Source organism: Mus caroli, unplaced genomic scaffold (assembly GCF_978045245.1).
Source record: "Mus caroli unplaced genomic scaffold, Mus_caroli_1 scaffold_16, whole genome shotgun sequence".
NCBI classification, from domain to species: domain Eukaryota; kingdom Metazoa; phylum Chordata; class Mammalia; order Rodentia; family Muridae; genus Mus; species Mus caroli.
The window spans coordinates 20,352,586-20,371,368 of record NW_028227271.1 but is presented as its reverse complement, the minus strand read 5'-3'; the positions used below and the strand labels follow the sequence as shown (position 1 = coordinate 20,371,368).

The 18,783-nt window shown below is 50.5% G+C and overlaps 1 protein-coding gene across 6 annotated transcripts in view; it reads right to left on the bottom strand.

Moving 5' to 3' along the window:
- The window catches only part of Efcab6 (EF-hand calcium binding domain 6), a 206,172-nt gene that overhangs the window by 6,146 nt on the left and 181,243 nt on the right, over window positions 1–18,783 (bottom strand). For all 6 annotated transcript variants that reach the window (XM_085831456.1, XM_085831457.1, XM_021183280.3 and 3 more), the window contains one exon: window positions 9,105–9,332. In XM_085831456.1, coding sequence (XP_085687582.1) covers window positions 9,105–9,332 — 228 coding nt within the window. The remainder of the gene's footprint in view (window positions 1–9,104; window positions 9,333–18,783) is intronic.

The following is an 18,783-nucleotide window of genomic DNA, read 5'->3' as shown; positions in this document are numbered from 1 at the left end:
GCAAGTCAGGCCCGGCCCCCAAGGGAGTATGAACCCAGCCAGGGGCTCTCAGGAGTCTTGGGGGAGTGGGGTCAAAGGTGAGAGGAGGTGACTGCAGACCAGGGTTCATGCCAACTCAAAAAAGAAAGGAAAAGAAATCCATTTGGTCTCAGGATAGACGCCTCTGGAAGACTTAAAAAAAAAAAAAAAGGCAAGACAAGAGGATTATTCATGGCTTCCGCAGGACATTTTTTAATTGAATTGGGTCCTCAGTGAGCAGTTTAAGGCCATTAAATCTTGTGATTAGTCACAGTGACCGAGCTGTGGTGCATAAAAACATTTTAGGAGAAAATGCAAATCAAAACAGGGCCCACCTCAGGGACCCCAGGGGAAGATGCAGCCTCACTTCTCAGCACACCTGAGTCACAGTGGCTCATGGGTGCCACCAGCCTTCACTCCAGAGGTAAGAAACATTCTTGCAAGAAGAGGAAGAGGCATTTGGAAAACTGGGGAGATGTTTATGGCTTTGCATGGTGGCCGGCGGATGCCACAGACCCTATCAAAACTACACACCATGGCATGGGGCCAGGTGACGAGAGGCCTCCCATGAGTGGCTTTTGATTACAGGGCCTTAGGGCTCTTGCCCCCCCACCCAACCACTTGAAAAAAGTCCCCAGCTGATAGAGCTGGCAGTCAGCCTCCAGAGGGACAGAGCCCAGTAGGCTGGGGACAGTTTCCTGCTCTCTTTGTCTAGAGGTCTCTAGAAACTTAGTTTGCTGTCCTGGGTTTTTTTTTTTTCCATAGCAAATAAAATAAACAAGTCTTGGCCACACCAGCCTACTCTTGGGATCAGAAAGATGGGTGCCTCTCTGGAATTGGAGTTAGGGCACCTTTAGATCTGCACCACCCTGCACGCACACACACTCTCAGGCAGGCAGGTGGCTGTTCTGTGGGGGATTTACAAACGGGGGCTTGCTCATACCAAGCATATTCCCAGAGGGTGGTGTCTGGAGCTGGGAGGATTGCAAGTCATTGAGAAAATTAAAAACAACCCATGATGGCTAATAAGACTCCACACAGTTGATGAGCATGGAGGTGGACTAGTCCAGGGCTTCTCCAGCTCCAGCAAGCAGAATCCCTTGGGGAGTCTGCTAAGCCCTGCCCACGGAGTTCTGATTCAACTTCAGAACCTAGAGGAAGATTGGGGGAAAAAATATTGAAAATGTACAAGATTCTGCCAAAAAGCAAATGAAGTGGGTTAGCTCCTACCCCAGAGACTAAAAGGTCCCCATTGTTCCGCCAAGTAGCCTCTGCTTCACTCTAGGCTAGGCCTGGTCTCTGGACCCTGCCAGCATCTTTTAGAAGCTGCGAGTCTCACAGTGTCTGTCCACCTTGCCACCACACAGACACAGCCTCATCTGCTAGCTGGGATGCTCACTCTCCTGAACCGCTTGGCCTCAGGCCTCCCTTCTGTCTCTTAGCCTCAACTCTTCCATGGTGTTCTGAGGAACTCTCTCTGTCCTCACAAAACCCACATCCTCAAGCTCCCTTTGATCCCGGCTCTGACGGAAGCTGCTCCTGAGGATGGTGGGAGTCTCTGAACTCCCACAGCTCCTGTGTGTCAGGCGCAGAGGTGGCTGGCTCCTCTGTGTGCCTTTCAATATGGATACTATGTGTCCCAGGCTCTGGGTTCACCTCTCAGCATGGATACTGTGTGTCTCAGGCTCTTTGTTCACTTCTCAGCATGGATACTATGTCTCCCAGGCTCTGGTTTCTCCTCCCCATGTCTTCTGCTGTCATCTTTGGCCAATGCATTCCTGAAGACAACTGGAAGGTTCCTGTAAACCCCGACTTTGTTCTTAATGTGGTTTCTATTGCTGTGATAAAACACCATGACCACTCTTTCAATGTTGAGCCTGGGTTAGCCACTCAGAGGGTTGCTCCTAAGACAGCATGACTGACTGTGATGCCCCTGGAATCTTTTCTCCAAGCACTGTTCTCTCTGCCCATCCTATTTCCAGACCCTTCTTGAACCATCTGCATGCTCCCCTGCCTTTTGCTCTCCTGTGTCCCTCACCCGACTCTCAGGTGCTCACTGCCACCTCTCCCTGCACTAAGCGCTCCTGAAAAGTTGACTTTGTAACTAAATGGGACAACAGTGTAACAGCGCCCAGATAAACTCAGCCTAGCAATGGCTTTCAGAGAAACAATATCACCACATATATGAAAGAGAAAATCACCAAGGACAAGCCAAGGCTGACTGTGCCTTCAGACAGCTAGCAGACAGCGGATAGAGATCGGTGGCCATAAGTGATCATGTTAAAACCAAGCACTGAAGACATGATTGACAGACAAGGAAAATAAAGTTCCTTGAAATGAAAAATGTGATCATTGAAAAAAATCCAAAGCAACCAATGTATAGATTAATAACAGGCCTGGGATGGCCAACGAGAGCACTGCGCAGTAGGCAGGTGGGCTGGTGAAAGTCTATAACCTAGCAGAAGAGCCATCTGCGAAGCCTGACTGTGCAGCTGGGTCCCACAGAGCACCAACTTGCAACCCAAAGAACGGCAACAGAAAGCAAAAGAGAGCCGAGTGAAAAGCTGTCAATTAGCAGTCACCTCGTCTTTGAAACTTTCACCATCTTTTAACCATAATAATTATCTTTCTGAAAATGCCGAAATAAAGGCATGTTTACATAAAAACTGAATTTATCCTTTACAGATCATAATCAAAGGTCTCTGGTGGAATAGGTAAAGAAAGCAACACTGAACAAGCACCCGTGGGCTCAGTGGACCATGGGGATTTAATCTGTAGAGAAAAATCACAAGAGAAAGATACCAGTAACAGTAACATGAAATCCAAGGAGCTCCCGAGTCACAGCAACTCACTATCCTCAGAAACCAGAGAACAAGGAGACCTGTTCTTAAAAATGGGAAAACTTAAGGGTAACAGCTAGTTATTGACTAAGAAAGTATGTAACTTTTGCTTTGTTTTTGTTTTTGTTTGTTTGGTTTTTTTTTTTTTCCCTCCAAGACAAGGTTTCTCTGTGTAGCCCTGGCTGTCCTGGAACTCACTTTGTAGACCAGACTGGCCTCGAACTCAGAAATCCACCTGCCTCTGCCTCCCAAATCCTGGGATTAAAGGTGTGTGCCACCACTGCCTGGCAGTATGTAACTTTTGACAACTATGTTAGAAAAGGTGTTTTTAAAAGCTCAATCCAAATTATGTCAAGAAATTACATTTTTCAAATATAAAGGAAATGAGCATGAGCGTGGTGGGAAGCTGGGTTTTGTTGATAACAGAAGTAAATGGAGACAACAGCAACAACAATAAATGTAAATGTGCCAAACACTCCATGTAAAAAGGCAGGGATCACTAGAGAGGATGTTTAAGAATCTGTTTATGTATTGCTCATAAAGCCTGTATACTGAACAAAAATGTCAGCCATGTAAAGGATTTACAGAAATTTAAATAGATATACCAAAGAGATTCTAAATGAAAGAAAGGCCCAGAGACCATGCTACTGTCACAGTAAATTGACTTTAAGATTAAAAACTTTTTCTTAGAACTTGATGCATCTAACACCAAGTTGCAGATATCCACATCTCTCAGCTGTTGGTGGACCAAGCTAACCGAGAGAATACTTTTAGCTGAGGCTAAAAGTAACAGCTGGTTTCAATCAGCAGGTGTAGAATGCTTCATAATGCTCCATTCAAAACATACCGTCTAGCTACAAATGACACATTTATAAAGAATGACCACACATCCAATCTCAGATAATTCTAATAACTGATAAGATCCAGTACCATTCTCTAATTAAAATCATGTTCATTTATAAGTTAATAACTCTTTAAAAACACATTCATTCAGGAACAAAAAAAAATCCACCCGTATTTCTAAATCAAAGGACCCAACATGGGAATAAGAGACTAGGAGCTCCATTATAATTTTACAACTATGTATCAAAATTTGGATGCAGCTAAAGTAGTAATTAGACAGAAATGTACAGTTTTAAATGCCTATTTTGGAAGGAAGAGCAGCTGAAATTCAAAGCCTGCATCCAACCTATGCCAAGGCAGAGAGAACAAGAGAGAGAGCAGCAATGCGGCAGAAGCCCAGCGAGCTGAAAGACGATCCTCAGAAAAGATTAAGCAAGCAGGCAGGGCTGTGGTATGAGGCTGGGGGAACCGTGTGCAGTGTGGTCCAGCTGTGTGGTGCACATGGTGAGAACTAACTGAGCAGAGGCCCTAGATGCCATGGTGGGTCAGTGTCTTGCCAACCAGAGAATCGAAAAGTGGACAAGTTCCTGTAAAAAAAAAAAATGTAAGCCACCAAAACAGATAAGCTGAGTAGCCCTGTAACCATCAGAGAAACACACTGGCAAACTGAAGACTTCCCTTATGGGCATTTTTACTTAGCTTTTAGGGAGCTGGGGGCCCAGTTCTGCCCAGGCCCCACTAACAAAACAAGAAAGTGCACAGCCCGTGACTCCACCTACACAGCTGCTGTGCTGTTGGTTCAAACAAGACATGGACAACACAAGAGGGTACAGTAATAGAGTCACAAACATTGTCACACACTGTCGCCAAAGTACCTCTCATGGAATCCAGCATGGTAGAGCTTTATTTCCAAGTTTAAAGAGAAAGACAGCGAGGTAGGGAGGCAAGGGGAGAAGAAGGGGAAGAGGGTACACATGTGGGAGCCCACCAAGACCAGAGGAGGGAATTGGGTTCTCTGAATCTTGCATTACAGGCAATGGTGAGCCACCATTTTGGTCAGAACCCAACCCAGGTCCTCTGCAAGCTCAGTCAGCATTCCTAACCATCCAACTAACCATCGAGCCATCTCCCCAACCATGGGAACACTTCCAACACACCCTGACCAAATTGTGCTCTCAACAGGAGTATATGTTTGCTTTACTATTCTACAGCCTATCAGCCTGGCTCACTGAATGGAGAAATTGAATGAGAAAAGCTAGATGCCTATCTTGACACATGTATACACGTAGGGTAAGCATTCAGTACAAGCATGGGTACCCACCCAGGGTGGCTAGGTTTTAGAAAAAACAGATTGAGAAGAGTTGGTAGGGTGCTCCTGACATTTGGTATATGGAAGTATCTCTAGAGAAAACACATTTAACCTGGAGCATCCCTGTTCCATCAAGGCTGGAACAGGGAAAGCCACTGCCACCACCCTGGTTAGCAGGACTGTGGGATCTGAGCACTGTTACAAATCGAGAAAACAAACAAACAAAATAAACAAGAGGCCTGTAGGTTGAAAGGTCACCTGTCTGCTGCTCAGAACTGGCCCAAGGTATCAGCCATAGTTGGCAAGTAATAACAATGACTGAATTTAGCAAAGTAGTTACGATGACAGCTAACAAAACCTAACTGAAGGTATGAAGTTACGAGTCTTATAATCAAACCAAACAGGTGTTAAAGACACAGAAGATCCCCCAACAGTAACAATAGAGCAGAATGAAATGGGGACACTCACAGAAAGGGGGGAGACACTGGTCAGTAGACAGGAGGCTCTGTTAGTGCAACCCAATGAAGTATGACAGGTTCCCCTCCACCAACCCCTTGGAGACAAGGACTCATGAAGCCCGCACTGTCTGTCTGGGAGCTTGTAGTGCTCCCCCTGCCTCAGTACTGGTCTTACAGGCATGCATCACCAGGACTGGTGCTGAAACACCATCAAGCTGAGCTGGTTGCGGACACGCCAGCCCAGAGACCCAGGTCATTTACAGCCTGGTGGAACAGAGTGGAGTTAGAGCAGACCCCCCATGGAAGAACGGCTGACAGACAGTGCTGATGCTGGAGATGAAGGAAGGCCACACAGCATCGAGGAGACCCACTTCACACAGGTGGACAAACAGGTGCTGCCTGCGTGGCAAGAATAGAAAGCAGAAGCTCCAAAAACTTCAGGAGAGGATCAGCTGGTGTTCCTGCAACCCTTGGGCAAGGTGAGGATGGCTGAACCACAGCCCAGAGTGGAGCCAGGAATGAGCTGTAAATGCAGGGTCCACCCAACTGCAGGGGCATTGTAGAAAAGGGGACACACACGCACACGCATGCACACGCGCGCACACATACACATTTGGGTGCACATATATGTGCATATGTATAGTTACATGCATATGTGCACACCCCCTTGCATACTTATGCATACACACATATGCACACACGATTCACATCCAGCATCCCTCCAACATCTTCCCGACGTCACTGTGGCTGCCTGGTCTTTTCTCCTGGTCCTTCCTGTTCCCTGGATGCCTCAGTCTCTGTTTTCCCCAAGCTCCACCTGCCCTTGGCACCCTCAGCCTGCATCTTAAGTTCTTAGCCATGTGCTGTCTCTCGACCACTCTCACCTTGCCCATCCTCCGGCCTCTGCCTTGTATGCCCACCTCTACAGCTTCATGCGGACAGCCCACCTTGGACCTCCTTGGCCTGTTCTGCCCAACACCAGTTCCCAGCTCTGCTGCTGCTCACAGAGCACATTGCCACTTTCACCATTTACACTGTCATATGATGTGGGATTCAGCTTTGGATACCCTCAGCACCTCTCCTGGTCCTCTCTGTCACTGGTCCACCTTGTTCCCTGCCCTTCCTCCCTCTATCTCCACACAGCAGCCCGAGTGCCACTGTTTAAAACCACTGATCAGGCCAACTGGAGAAGGGTAAGGACAGCCCTCTCACACCCCTGAGAAAAGACAAAACTCTCCCAGTTGGCTCCTGTCCTACAGAACAGGCTCCAGGCTTGGGCTCATTTCCCACTGCCCACCCCTCAAAGCACTGGGCATCTGTGAACGGCCAATCCCATTATAGCCTTTGCCATCCATGTCCCCTCTGCTCCCAGATAACCCTACCTACTAGTCAGGACTTCATTTCAAAGCTACCTTCTCAGAAAGCCTTCCCGACCCTACTGGTAACAAGCCTGCCTCCTATTCCCGGTCTGTGCCCTTTTCCTGCCCTTAAAGAAAAGTATAGCACCATCATTGGCTAAGGCTCTGTCTGTTTTGCTTAGTATGTTTACTGTCTAAATGTTCTCTGGGAAAGCAGATCCTTTGGGGACAGGGTGGGGCTGCTTTACCCTCAGGCTGCTGGCAGCAAGAGTCAATAAAACCTGCGGCTCCTGGTTTGGGGTACCCTTGTCTGCACTGCTCTATTTCCATGGGCTTGCATCCTGTTATCAGGGAGGCCACACCCCCTGTGGGTACCAGGCCATGCCCTCTCAGTTCCCACTGGCTCCTTCCCAACAAGCAGGAGCCTGCACTGCCTCATGAGCCACACTCCACGGGCCTCCATGTCCCTCCTTTGCTGGAATGATCAATCTCGACTGTCAACTTGGCAGGGTCTAGAATCACACAGGAGATGAGCCTCTTTAATTTTTTTGTGTGGAGTTTTCTGGATGAGACTAAGGTGGGAGACACACCTAAGTGTAAGCAGGACCATCCAAGGAGCTGCAGCCCCGGGCTGAATCAAAGGTAGGGAGTGACCAGCAGCCATCTCTCCCTGCTTTCTGGCTGTGCATACAACATGGCCAGCTGCCTCCAGCCTCTGTTGTCGTGTTTCCCCTCCATGACAGACCTCATCTTCAAACCATGAGCCAAAAGGAACCCTTCCTCCCCCAAGTTGCATTTGTCAGGTATTATGTCACAGTGGCAGGGGAAAATCTGTTGACAGCAGCCCCACCCTAGCACGTGTGCACAGATGAGCTTGTTGGCTCTGTACATTTGCTGCACATCAAGGTTGGTGGCTATGTACCCAGAAACTTGCTTAGAGGCCAAGGCTGGGGTCAGGGAACCAAGGACATGGGAACTGTGAGGATGGAGGGAGCTGGAAGGGCCAAGTAGAGCTGGGGAAAGCCTCCTTCTGCTTAGAATCTAGGAGGAGGAGTAGGCAGTAAGAAATGCAGGGGCCAGGCTCCTGGCAGGGGCAGAGAAGGCAGCTGGCTAAGGAGAGAAGAAGGGTGCCAGGAACACAGTGGGAAGCATACAGAGATGCCAACCGACTTTTCTGAGTCACATAGCTGGACAGGTGCACAGCTGGACAGACACACAGCTTGGACAGGTGTACAGTTAGACAGGTGCACAGCTGGACAGGTGCAGATGCCTGAGTTATTTTATTATCTGCAAGCATCTTTCTTACTTGCTAGGGGTGTCTGTTTCGGGGCAGGGGTGGAAATCACAATGTACCGAGAGGTCCTCCTTCATGATAAGGCTGAATGCAGACTTTCCCTAACACCACAGACCTGCCACAGGCTGTGGTCTGTCACCTGAAGCAACAGCCAGGCAGACCTAGTTCTGATGGTAGATAGCTAGCAACACATTTCACACAGAGCCCTGACAGCCCATCAGCGCAAACTCAGCACTGGCGCTGTTCTCCCCTCCCTCGGCACCTCCCCCTCCCTCTCCCCCTCTCTCTTGAAAGGTTGACTCTATCCACAGGTTTTCAAGCCATGACCCCTCCCCAGATCACGGAGCTCTGGAGACCTGGATTCCTCTGAGTGTGAAGGAAGTTTTTATCATGTAGGTGAGCCAGGTCGTAGAAACAAGATGGCGGTTAAGTGGTACTTAGTGCTCTTGAAACCATCGCCAACATGACTGGCATGGCATGCTGCCCCGGGATACAACCCAGAGAGGGAAATTGATGTCAATCATTTCCGTACCAGATGATTGCAGATGCAGGAGACTGGGGAGCTGTGATTCATTTTAACAGCAAAAGGGACACGAAGCTCACCCCGACTGAAATGTTCATAGTTGTTACAGTAACAGAGGCTTCTGTGAGTTTCAGTATAGTTTACAACAAACTAAGACCCCAGCAGGGCGTGCAAGCTCACACAGGCGCTCCCAGCAATGGGGAGGCAGAAGAAGATGATCAACCCAAGTCCAAGGTCTGTTTTCTCCACAAAGCAAGTTCCAGGTTATTAAGGGCTATCTAGGGGTAGCTTATGGATGAGGGAGAAAGGAAGGGGAACAGAGGAGGAAGGGGAGGGTGAAGGAAGAGAAAGAAGGAGGAAAAGAAAAGGGGAGGGGGAATTACCTTAAACATTAAGAAAAAAAGTGCAGTGCAGAACTGTCTGCTCTGACACCTGCTTGGGGTGAGTGGCTGCACTCTTACCTGCTCGTCCGTCAGGATCTGTATGTGGCGGGTGCAGATGGACCTGAATTCGTCTCTGGAAACCGTGTTGCTTTTCAGGGTGTCGAAGTTCTCAAACTCCTGGACAATCGTGTGGTAGTGAGAAGCTACTGCCTTCTGCACTCGTGCCAGGATGTCTCTGTGGGCTGCTTCTTTGGGGGACGTGGGGGGCGGGGCCTTGGGCATGTTCTCTGCCCACTCGTCAGCAGTCTGTAGAGAACAGAATGAAAACTGATCAGCTGGGTGAACAGGAGATGCCTCTTGTCTCTGGGTGCAGGGAGGCAATGCTTAATGGGAAAGAGAGGAGAGCAGATGTGTCATGATTTCTAACAACAGGTCAGTCCAGCTGTGTGGAAGTCCAGGCTCGCTTGCCAGGAAAGTGGTCCCCAGGGTGGCACTCTGCCCTTGGAAGGTGGGCTGAGAAGCCCAAGGGGGCGAATGCACCATAAACTCTCTCCTGTTCCCTCTTGATGACTGTTTCTCTGGGTTCGTTTAACACATCTAAGGGCTGGGGGACTTGGCTGGGTTAGTAAAATGCTAACCACATTCGGTTAGCAAAAGGACTGCCCAGAAAGCTCATCTGTGAGTGGAGCTGTCCAGGGTTCTGGGGAGCCCAGCATTGATGTACAACCTGGGCCAGGATCAGGGATTTCCTGGCAGGAGGCAAAGGCTTATTATAATTACAAGCAAGTGAAGGGCTTGCAGTTGGGGCCCCCACAGGAGGACTGAACCCTACGTTCAGTGTCTGTCACTTCACTATGGGGATAAATGGACACTCATGAAACATCATCAAAGGGGCTGGGAAAACAGGCAGGGACTCTCAGTTTATTTGGGGGGGGGGCAGGGCAGGTCAGGACTCTGGGGAGACTGGGCACCATGCTTCAGCCAGGCTTGGGAGACCCAAAAGGTGAAAGTATGTGTTAATAAAAGTTTTAGCCTCCTGCAAGGAAGGAAACAGCTTTGACAGGTACCTCCTTGCTGAGTGTGCCAAACCTCCTGAAGCTTGGTAGGCCTGGAGGCAGAAGGTGATGCTCTGCTGGCAAAGGAGACCTGGCCAGTGATAGCCAAAGGGCAAGAGAATCCAATGCTGGCCCTGACCCTGACCCTGGCCCTGCTGTATCTTGATGACGGTCTTATCGTGATCCTTGCTTTGACACTGGCTCTTACTGTGGATACCGGTACTGTGCAAGGCTATCAGCAGACTGACAACGCATGCTCCCAACTAGTATTCCAACTTGGCCACACTTTAAGTAACCCAGCAGCGATGTCTGCACTTTGTCGCTGCTGGGCGGCACCTTTTATGAAACTAGCAAACCCCGACAGCAGCTGGGAGTGTCCCAGGAAGCACAGACCACGCACCTCCACTCGGACCCCAGCCCCGATCACCCATGGGTACCAGAGTCATCCGCATGCCCGCTTTTGAGTCTAGAAACTAAATGGGCATCGTTCTCTGGACTGGGGAAAGCTGAGGTGGAATCGCTGGTGCGTCTCATGAACTTCTGAACTCGTGAAGTTTGAGTTCCAGGGCTCGGCATCCCCTAGCTCCCCTGCCCTTCCATGGGGGGGGGGGGAAGGCAGGCCCGGGGCTAGCCTCGACTGCACTCCTCCTCTGCTGGGCTGGGAGGCCCTTCAAGAAAGGCTTGCCCATGATTTGCCTGTCTCCTCCTTTACTGAGGGGGAATAAAACTGACCCAACTGCAAGGTGATGGTCATGAATCAATGATTCTGGGCAGTTGCTTCTCTCCTTCTACCTTTACACGGGCCCCAGTGACTAAACTCGGGTCTCCAGGCTTGAGCGGCATCATTGGCCTCTGTCAGCCTTAAATAGTCAGGCTTCAATTTCCTTATTTTGTGACCCATCTATGTAGCCCAGGCTGGCCTCACTCAGCATCCCCATGCCTCAAGCTTCCCCGGGATGGGGTGACAAAGTTGTACCTCCATGCCTTACCTACTATACCCATTTTTAACAAAACCTGCTTCTTGAGATAAGAAAATGGAGAAGAACGCGCTGGAGACATCGCCACTGTTAGATAGACAGGTGGACTAGAAAAGTCTCCAAATGATTTAGGCAAGTGGTCCAATTTGAATGGAAACTGCAAGAGCCATACCTGCCCCTGAGAGGCACTAGCTGTGGCAAGTTACAAACACAAGTGAGGAGCGTTCCGATGACAGGCTACTGAACCCAGGGGTGAGAGATCCTGAGAGAAACCGAGCTTCCTGAAAGAAACCCGCATTTACTGCAACTGGGATGAGTGGACAGCGAGGCCATGATCCTGATCAGATTCAAGCCACAAGCCCCTTTCAAGTTCCAAAAAAAATAAACCCTCTCTGGGGCCTGGGGAGAGAACAGAGAGACCACTCAGTGGGTAAAGCACCTGCCACAGAGGCACACGAGGACCTGAACTAGATCCTCAGGTCTTACCCTAAGAGGAGGGAAGGATGGTGTGCCCCTACAATCCCAGCATGGGGGAAATGGGGGCAGGGGCACCCCTGAGGTTCATGGGTCAACCAGCATAGCATAGCATAGCATAGCATAGCATAGCATAACATAACATAGACTAATGGATTCTCAGGCCAGTGAGAGATCCTATCTCCAACAAGGTAGATGGCTCCTGAGGAATAATGGCTGAGGTGGTACACACAGTCTCCCTCTCTCCCTCCCCTCCTCCTCTCCACACACACCTTCACTGGATAGATATATGGGGATGGGAATCAATAGACATTTTGACAATTACAATGACCAAAATAGATGCTGTCATCGCTTCTCAGCCTTTTGGCTAAGGTCAAGTGAAAAATACATTGTCATATACTTTTAGAGAAGGCGTGACCACAAGAGACTGAAGCTGGTTGTACCTGTGACCTAGTGAGAGTCACAGAGCTTGGCTGAGACTCATCCACCCTGTGTTGGCAGGCATTGGCTTTGCCCACTGGTGACGGAGCATCAGCCCCTTCCATTGGAGCCTTTGATCAAGAGGCCTGTTTGCCTAGACAGCACTATAGACAGCAGTGTGGCTGCCTTATGTAGACGGCCCCAGTGAGGGGCGGAGCTCAAACAAGGCTCATCAGTTTCATCAAAGATGACCCTTTCCCCCGAGCATCAAAGCGTGACCCTCTATGGCTTCTACCTCAGTTCCTGGGCGCTCTACGTTCAGCCCCCAAGGCCTGCAGCCGCCACCTGTGCCGACTATTTGCTGACTTCCATCCACAGTCAGCACAAGCCCTGGTTCTCACCTCACTCTGATAGTCTCTGGAGCCCATGTTCGGGCATGCTCCTCTGAGCAGGCTCTTTGCCAGATGCATTGGCCTGATCAAGGCCAGACCCTTATGAGCCCCAGGACAAGAGGCCAGCTTCACAAATGGGCCCTGCATTCTGTGACCTCCCCCACCCTGTTCCAGCTGAGGGCTCCGTCTGGCCCAGGGGACACCAGAGCTACCGCACTGCCCCGGGGAACTGCGTACTTTGTCTCCATTTCTCCTCCAGTCTGTGGCATCTTGGAGCCTCATCCACCCACACCCTCCCTCATCACTTTCCTGTCCCACTTCTCTCTGATGCTCTCTCCACTCACTTTTGCTCTCTCACTCTGAAAGATGGACTTTGCAGAGAGCAAGGGCCCCTTGTCCTCCGTCTCCCAGGGGAAGAGTTCCCCAGGAGTTAGGGGGGTTATTGGGGGCACAGGGGAACCAAGGAACAAGCAACAGTTACACAATGATGCCTGCATTGTCAGTGGTCTAACAAGGGGCTGGGTGGGATTCTGCGTGCTCTGGGTGGTGGTTGGGGATCGACTATCAGGAGGCAAGGAAAGCAGAAAGACTCTGCTTTAGCCAACTGGGAACTCTGATCATCTCCACGCTAGCGAGAAGGAACGTAACGAAACCAGAAAGCATCCCCGCGGATCCTCTTTAGAAAACAAAAGAGAGAAAATTAACAAGATATATAAAGTGTAGGCAATAATGAGTAACCTTACCTGCCTGGTTAGGGACAATGTGCTATTTCTATAGATGCTAGATGGTTCCAAGCCAACACTTAGCAAGAGAGCATCTATAATGCAGGAGAATGAATGGAAAGGGACGCACCAGATAGCTGCATAAGGAATAGTCACACGTGCACACCTGTGAGCACTGTCATCCACAAATGTCCCACGTGCCTACAGTCTGAGCGGCTGTGCCAAGGCAGGGCGCTGGCCAGACTCATGTCTTGGATGTGGACCCAGATCCCCTGCTGTCCATCTGTGTAGCTCCATCCAGAAAGCAGTGACCAGTCCCAGCCCCAGGAGTGGGTGACACACCCACCTGAACCATCCTCCCAGGGCAAACACACAGTGGGCCTCCATGCTGGGACAGGCAGCCACCTGCTGAGCTCTACGACACACTGACTTCACCTGGGGACCCAGGTAGGGAATGGCTCTCCATGCTCTGCTCATATGGAACTTAGTGTCTTGGGGGGAGAGGCCAAGTCCCTTAGGTAAGGGGGAGAACCCTCAGGAAAAGACATGGCTCTCCTGACACACTGTCATGAAGGCACAGAGCGGGAAGAGTGACACATTCTAACCATGTACCAGCCAAGCATGTCCCTCCCACAGCCAAGCCAGACAACAGGACACTGTGACGGTGACATCATCCACTCTTACCAGAAAGTTGCGGGTGGAGGAAGGAGAAGGAGAACCTCAAATACTGTCCAAGATGGCACCCAGGGACTGAGTTGGTGGAAAGGGAGATGGGACCCCTGGCTGACACAGTAACTGCTCACTCCAGCTAGAGATGTGTTTGTCTGTGTACCACAGTTATGGGTACAGTTCCGTGGAGGTCACTCAGAAAGCTCAGAGAAAGCAAGGCCACTGAAAATCCCACCAGCAGGGACCACTGCTGTCACCACCTCTAAAGCACTGGCATGAAGGTCCTCAGGCCACTGGCAACTTTGTGACACTGTTGCCCCCATAAATACACCAACGCCACCCAGAGATCCATGCAACCATGAGGGCAGAGCCTGCTGGGCTCTGGCCTTCTGGCTCCCCTGCCTCATCTCAGCCCCCAGCAGCCTCATTGAGCGCCCGTAGGTGCCAAGAAAGAACAGATGGCTCGCAGTCTGACGCTTTTGTGCCCCCATCTGAATGGGGGAAACTGTGCTTTTTTTTCCTATAACTAAGAGGGATGTTCTTTCTAATCGGAGAAGACACCATCGTCGGCTTCTGATGCAGACACACCTTCCACCAGCAGTCAGCTTTATAGCAAAGGTGCCTGGAAACAGCAATCATGGGGTATGGGGACAAAGAGGGGTGTGTGTGTGTGTGTGTGTATGCGTGTGTGCGTGTGTGTGTGTGCATGCATGCGTGTGTGTGTGTGTGTGTGTGTGTGCACATGGCCTCAGGGTACACTTGAGAAAGAACAGCCCAGCTCCTGGTGACCTTTTATACACACCTACGGTACCAGTGGTGGTGGTAACCTTGCCCTAGAGCAAGCAGATTCAGACGAAGTGGTTTAGAGAGGTCCATTCCAATGTTGCCTTAGAATCCCATTGGTGTACAAATCTACTATGAAGGTCAGACTTAGCTCATTCAGCCGTGCTTCACAGAACTGGCTCTGCTGTCAGGACTCAGAGACAACCTACAGCTTTGCACAGTGCCCCAAGGTGAGGAGCCCCTGAAACCTCATCCTCCAGAACTCAGCAGGTAGCAAGGGGCTTCTAATTAGAAACGGCACCGGACTCGGCACTTCCTGCTAGAGTAGGTTATAATTAGTTCCCAAAAAATTGAAAAATTGCTTCATTCGATCAAATATTTTGATTAGTGGGGAAATTAATTGTACTGAGCCTTCATTTATATTTACAGTGGGTAAATGAATCTAAAAATAATAGCCTGCCCAGGAAAAAAAAAAAAAAGCATTGAAAACTTAGATGAAAATGAAGTCTGGGCTCTGGGAGGAGGACGCTCTTGCTCACCGGTGGTGCCTGCTCAACACAGAGGTGGAGGCAGGAAAGGGGGTGCTCACAGCCCAGGGAAGACTCCTGGACAGATGTCAAGACCTAGGAGGCATGACATCAGCACCCCAGGTGCCATCCCAAGTGTCCTGGTGGGGTGGACTGTAAAGTATCCCCACAGGCTCCCGAGTTTGACCATTTGGTCCCCAGCTGGGAGATTGAAGGGGGGGGGCAATAGGAAGTGGGGCCTAGCTGGAAGAAGTATGTCACTGGCCTCCAGATTCCTAGTCCAGGTTCTTGTCCCCTTCTCTGCTTCCTGGTCCTTGAAGATGTGGGCAAGTTGCCCTCAGCATGGAGCTGTGGGCAGCCTGCTGCCTGCCACCATTCCCCCTCCACCATGGCAGGCCACAGCCCTTCACATTGTGAGTCAAAATAAATGATTTCCTCTTAAGGTTGCTGATTACAGCTGTGCATGTTGAATTCCTGGCTTCCACAACATCTCTGGGCAGGCTCCGGAATTCAACCAATCCTGTCAGTGCTTGCTGAGACCCAGCCCGGTAAGCTGCTAGGGCAAGGTTACCACCACCACTGGTACCGTAGGTGCTTCAGTAGTATAAAGGTCACCAGGAGTGGGCTGTTCTTTCTCAAGTGTACCCTGAGGCCATGTGCACACACATGCACGCACGCACACACACACACACACACACACACGCTGCCTTCACAGAGGGCAGGCTAGACCCAGTATAGTCTCTGAAATCCTCCCACCATACTGAGCGGCTGGGGTTCTGAAAGGTGGGACTAATGGTGTCCTTGGGCTCCCCCTGCCAGTGATAGATCTCATAGTAGTCCCACTCCAGACACACAGTAGGCTTGCATGATGACCCCCTCCCACAGCCAAGCCTCCTTGGGAGAAGAATCAGGAACTCAGCAACACTACGGGGCAGTTGCCGGGTACTGTCCTAGGGCTGTGACTGAGAGGTCCAAAACCTCTTGCCCCAGAGGACATTCAGAGATGCCCACAGGGTGGGAACAGAGCTTGTGGCCTTGCCCACAGGGCCTGCTGGCTGCCTCTCCCATTCTCTGTGCCCTGACCACACCTGATGTGTCCCCAGACTTGGGACTACACAGAGTCCTCCTCCAGCATCTCTCCCCCTGTGGGTCAGAAAACCACTCCTGCCTGGGTCCCTAACTCTCTTCCCCACTCCCGTCTCCTAGCTCTCCGGCTCACTTCAGGCATGCGGTGGGCACTTACACAGAATCCGCCCAGACCCTGTAAATTCCCATCTCACAAATCCTTCTAGAGTGCGAAATTGACAAAGTTCAGAGAATCAAAGCCGCTCCTTTGGTTCCTTGATGACCCAATAAACTCAGGGGCGAAAACTCACTTATGAAAAATGCTAATATAAATTCCCCCACTCAAATAAATTCCACACTCCATCATCGCCAAACATTCAGCACAAACTCGAATACGTTTGACTATAAATAATAACACAGTTATTTGGTGTTGGCTGGGCCAGGGATCCTGTAAAGCCGTGTCAACCACAGGGCAAGGAATCTAAGTCTTAAGGGCAGATAGTGGAGCAGCTCTTACTTTACCAAGGGGTAAGGCAAGGATGTAAGTCTCCAAGCTGTGGGATCCTAATCCCAGCCCTGGATAGCTAGCTTTGGGCAGGGAGAGGGGGAATGCCATGGCTCTCTGAACCTTGGTTTTCTCCCCTGAAAGATGATGCTGATATAATGTGCCCACCACATGCAGGGCTATAGAGAGGACCAGCGAAGAGCATTCATGGGAATGCCTGGGATGTGGCTGGCTCATAGCACCGTCCTGATGCTCTCCTGACTGGTGACATTTGATTGTGGTGACAAGATGATGACTGTGGCTGGCCAGACACAATCACCGTGTGAGCAAGTGGCTTTTTCTTCTTAGCATAGTCCAAACTCAGGCTTCCACAGGAGTGACCATGCCCAATTCAAGTGACGGTGCATCACCCAGTGGGGTCCTCTGAGTGCATCCCCTTGTCTACCGCACACCTGGACCCCAAGATGCCCAGTTTGCTGGATGAGGAACTACAGAGCACTACTCAGCAGAAAGGGGGGGGGACGGACCACTGTATCACAGCCATTCTCGGCAGGACATCCTTGACACAGCGACCCTGGGGTTGGCTCCTGGTATGGCCAGCTGCCGGTGCCACTACTGAACTGAACCCATCTCTGTTACTCAGGAGATCCAAAACTACACTGAGCAGGCAAGGTAATGTTCAATCTTCCACACAAAGCACTTGGGTGTGGAAAGCTTTTCCGGAGCTGAGGACGGTCAAGAGCATGAGGAGGGGCCCGTCTCTTGCTCGCTCCTTTGTCCTATAACATTTCTCCTTCCTATTGGATGCTGGAGAGGTCAATTCCTAATGGTGAGGGACACTAGGGTCACCTTCCTCTTCACGGGCCCACTGACCTCTGCAACCATGGGGCTGATCTTCCTGTGTGAGTAGGCTGTGCATGGGAAGTGCCGCAGGCTTGGCTCTCAGGTGGACTCCTGGGCCTCCCCACCGTGGGACTCCAGCCTTGGGTGGGCTCTTCTGCCCTGACCCTGCTCTTGTGAAGCACTAACTTACACTGGCCACTCTGGAAGCAGGAGCAGCCTAGAGTAGAGCAGCCACAGTGTGGAGCCAGGACCCAGGATGCTTCTCCTGAGGGAAGGGCTTAGTCCCATGTCCCTGCACAACGGCCACAAGACGTGCCATCATAAACATGCCTGAGAAGGGACATTGAGGTTCACTAAGCACGAGAACTGGGTGGAACCAGATGACAGTTTTCATTCTTTCGGTACACTTGAGGTCCCTACTGAGGGAGGGCATGAGTACAGTTCTACAGCCCAAGAATCAAGTAGCCTTGGCTGGGGGTAATCTCTGCTGAATCCCTCCGCGAGAAAGATGCTGGCTTCTTTAATTACACTTCAGTAATCTCTTTTTAATTACTTGTCTCCCCTGTGTCCCTAGAGGGAGAGAATGCCTGGTGTCCCCTTAATGAGCTGAAGTGACTTTACCCAGCCCTACCACTTCTGACTTCTCTTCCCTCCTGGTGATTAAGCTGTAGCAGGCTGAGTGACAAAAGTCTATTCTCCCCCAATTCCCCAGTCACATGGAGTGGGGAGTCCCTAGCCATTCGAGAGATATTGGGTGGTCTCTGTGTCCCTGCTTCCTGACCCAGTCGGTGAGTAAAGAGGACAAACTGAACACCCACATGGCACCTTGCTGTGGCCCCCTTCACAGGGGACCTTGTCGCACTTTAAACCTGTGGTCCCTGACTCGGCTTGTCAGTCTGGTAAACGACAATCTCTTGGTTCACCTGGACTTAGGTGTGCTCTCAGCCAGGGGTCTTCGGAACCCTGGGAGATATGCAGGACTGGGGTTCGGCTACCTCTCTGGTGTACCCCCTAGACCAGTCTCACTGTGGTACAGTCACTCTCTGATGAAGGAAGGTGTACAGAGGGTGGGAACAGCTGCCTTTGTGGCCTTGGCTCTTCCCAGTGTTCCCTTGATGAGCACTTTTAACATCACTTCATTGGCCATTCTTCTAGAACCTTCACAGGGTGTTGGGCAAAGTGTGTCTAGAGATAAGGCTGATTCTTGTAAAGAGACCCCATAATACAGTGGTTCTCAAACTGTGGGTCAAAACACCTCTGGAGGTCGCATATCAGATATCCTGCATATCAGATATTTAAATTATGATTCATTCTAGTAGCAAGAT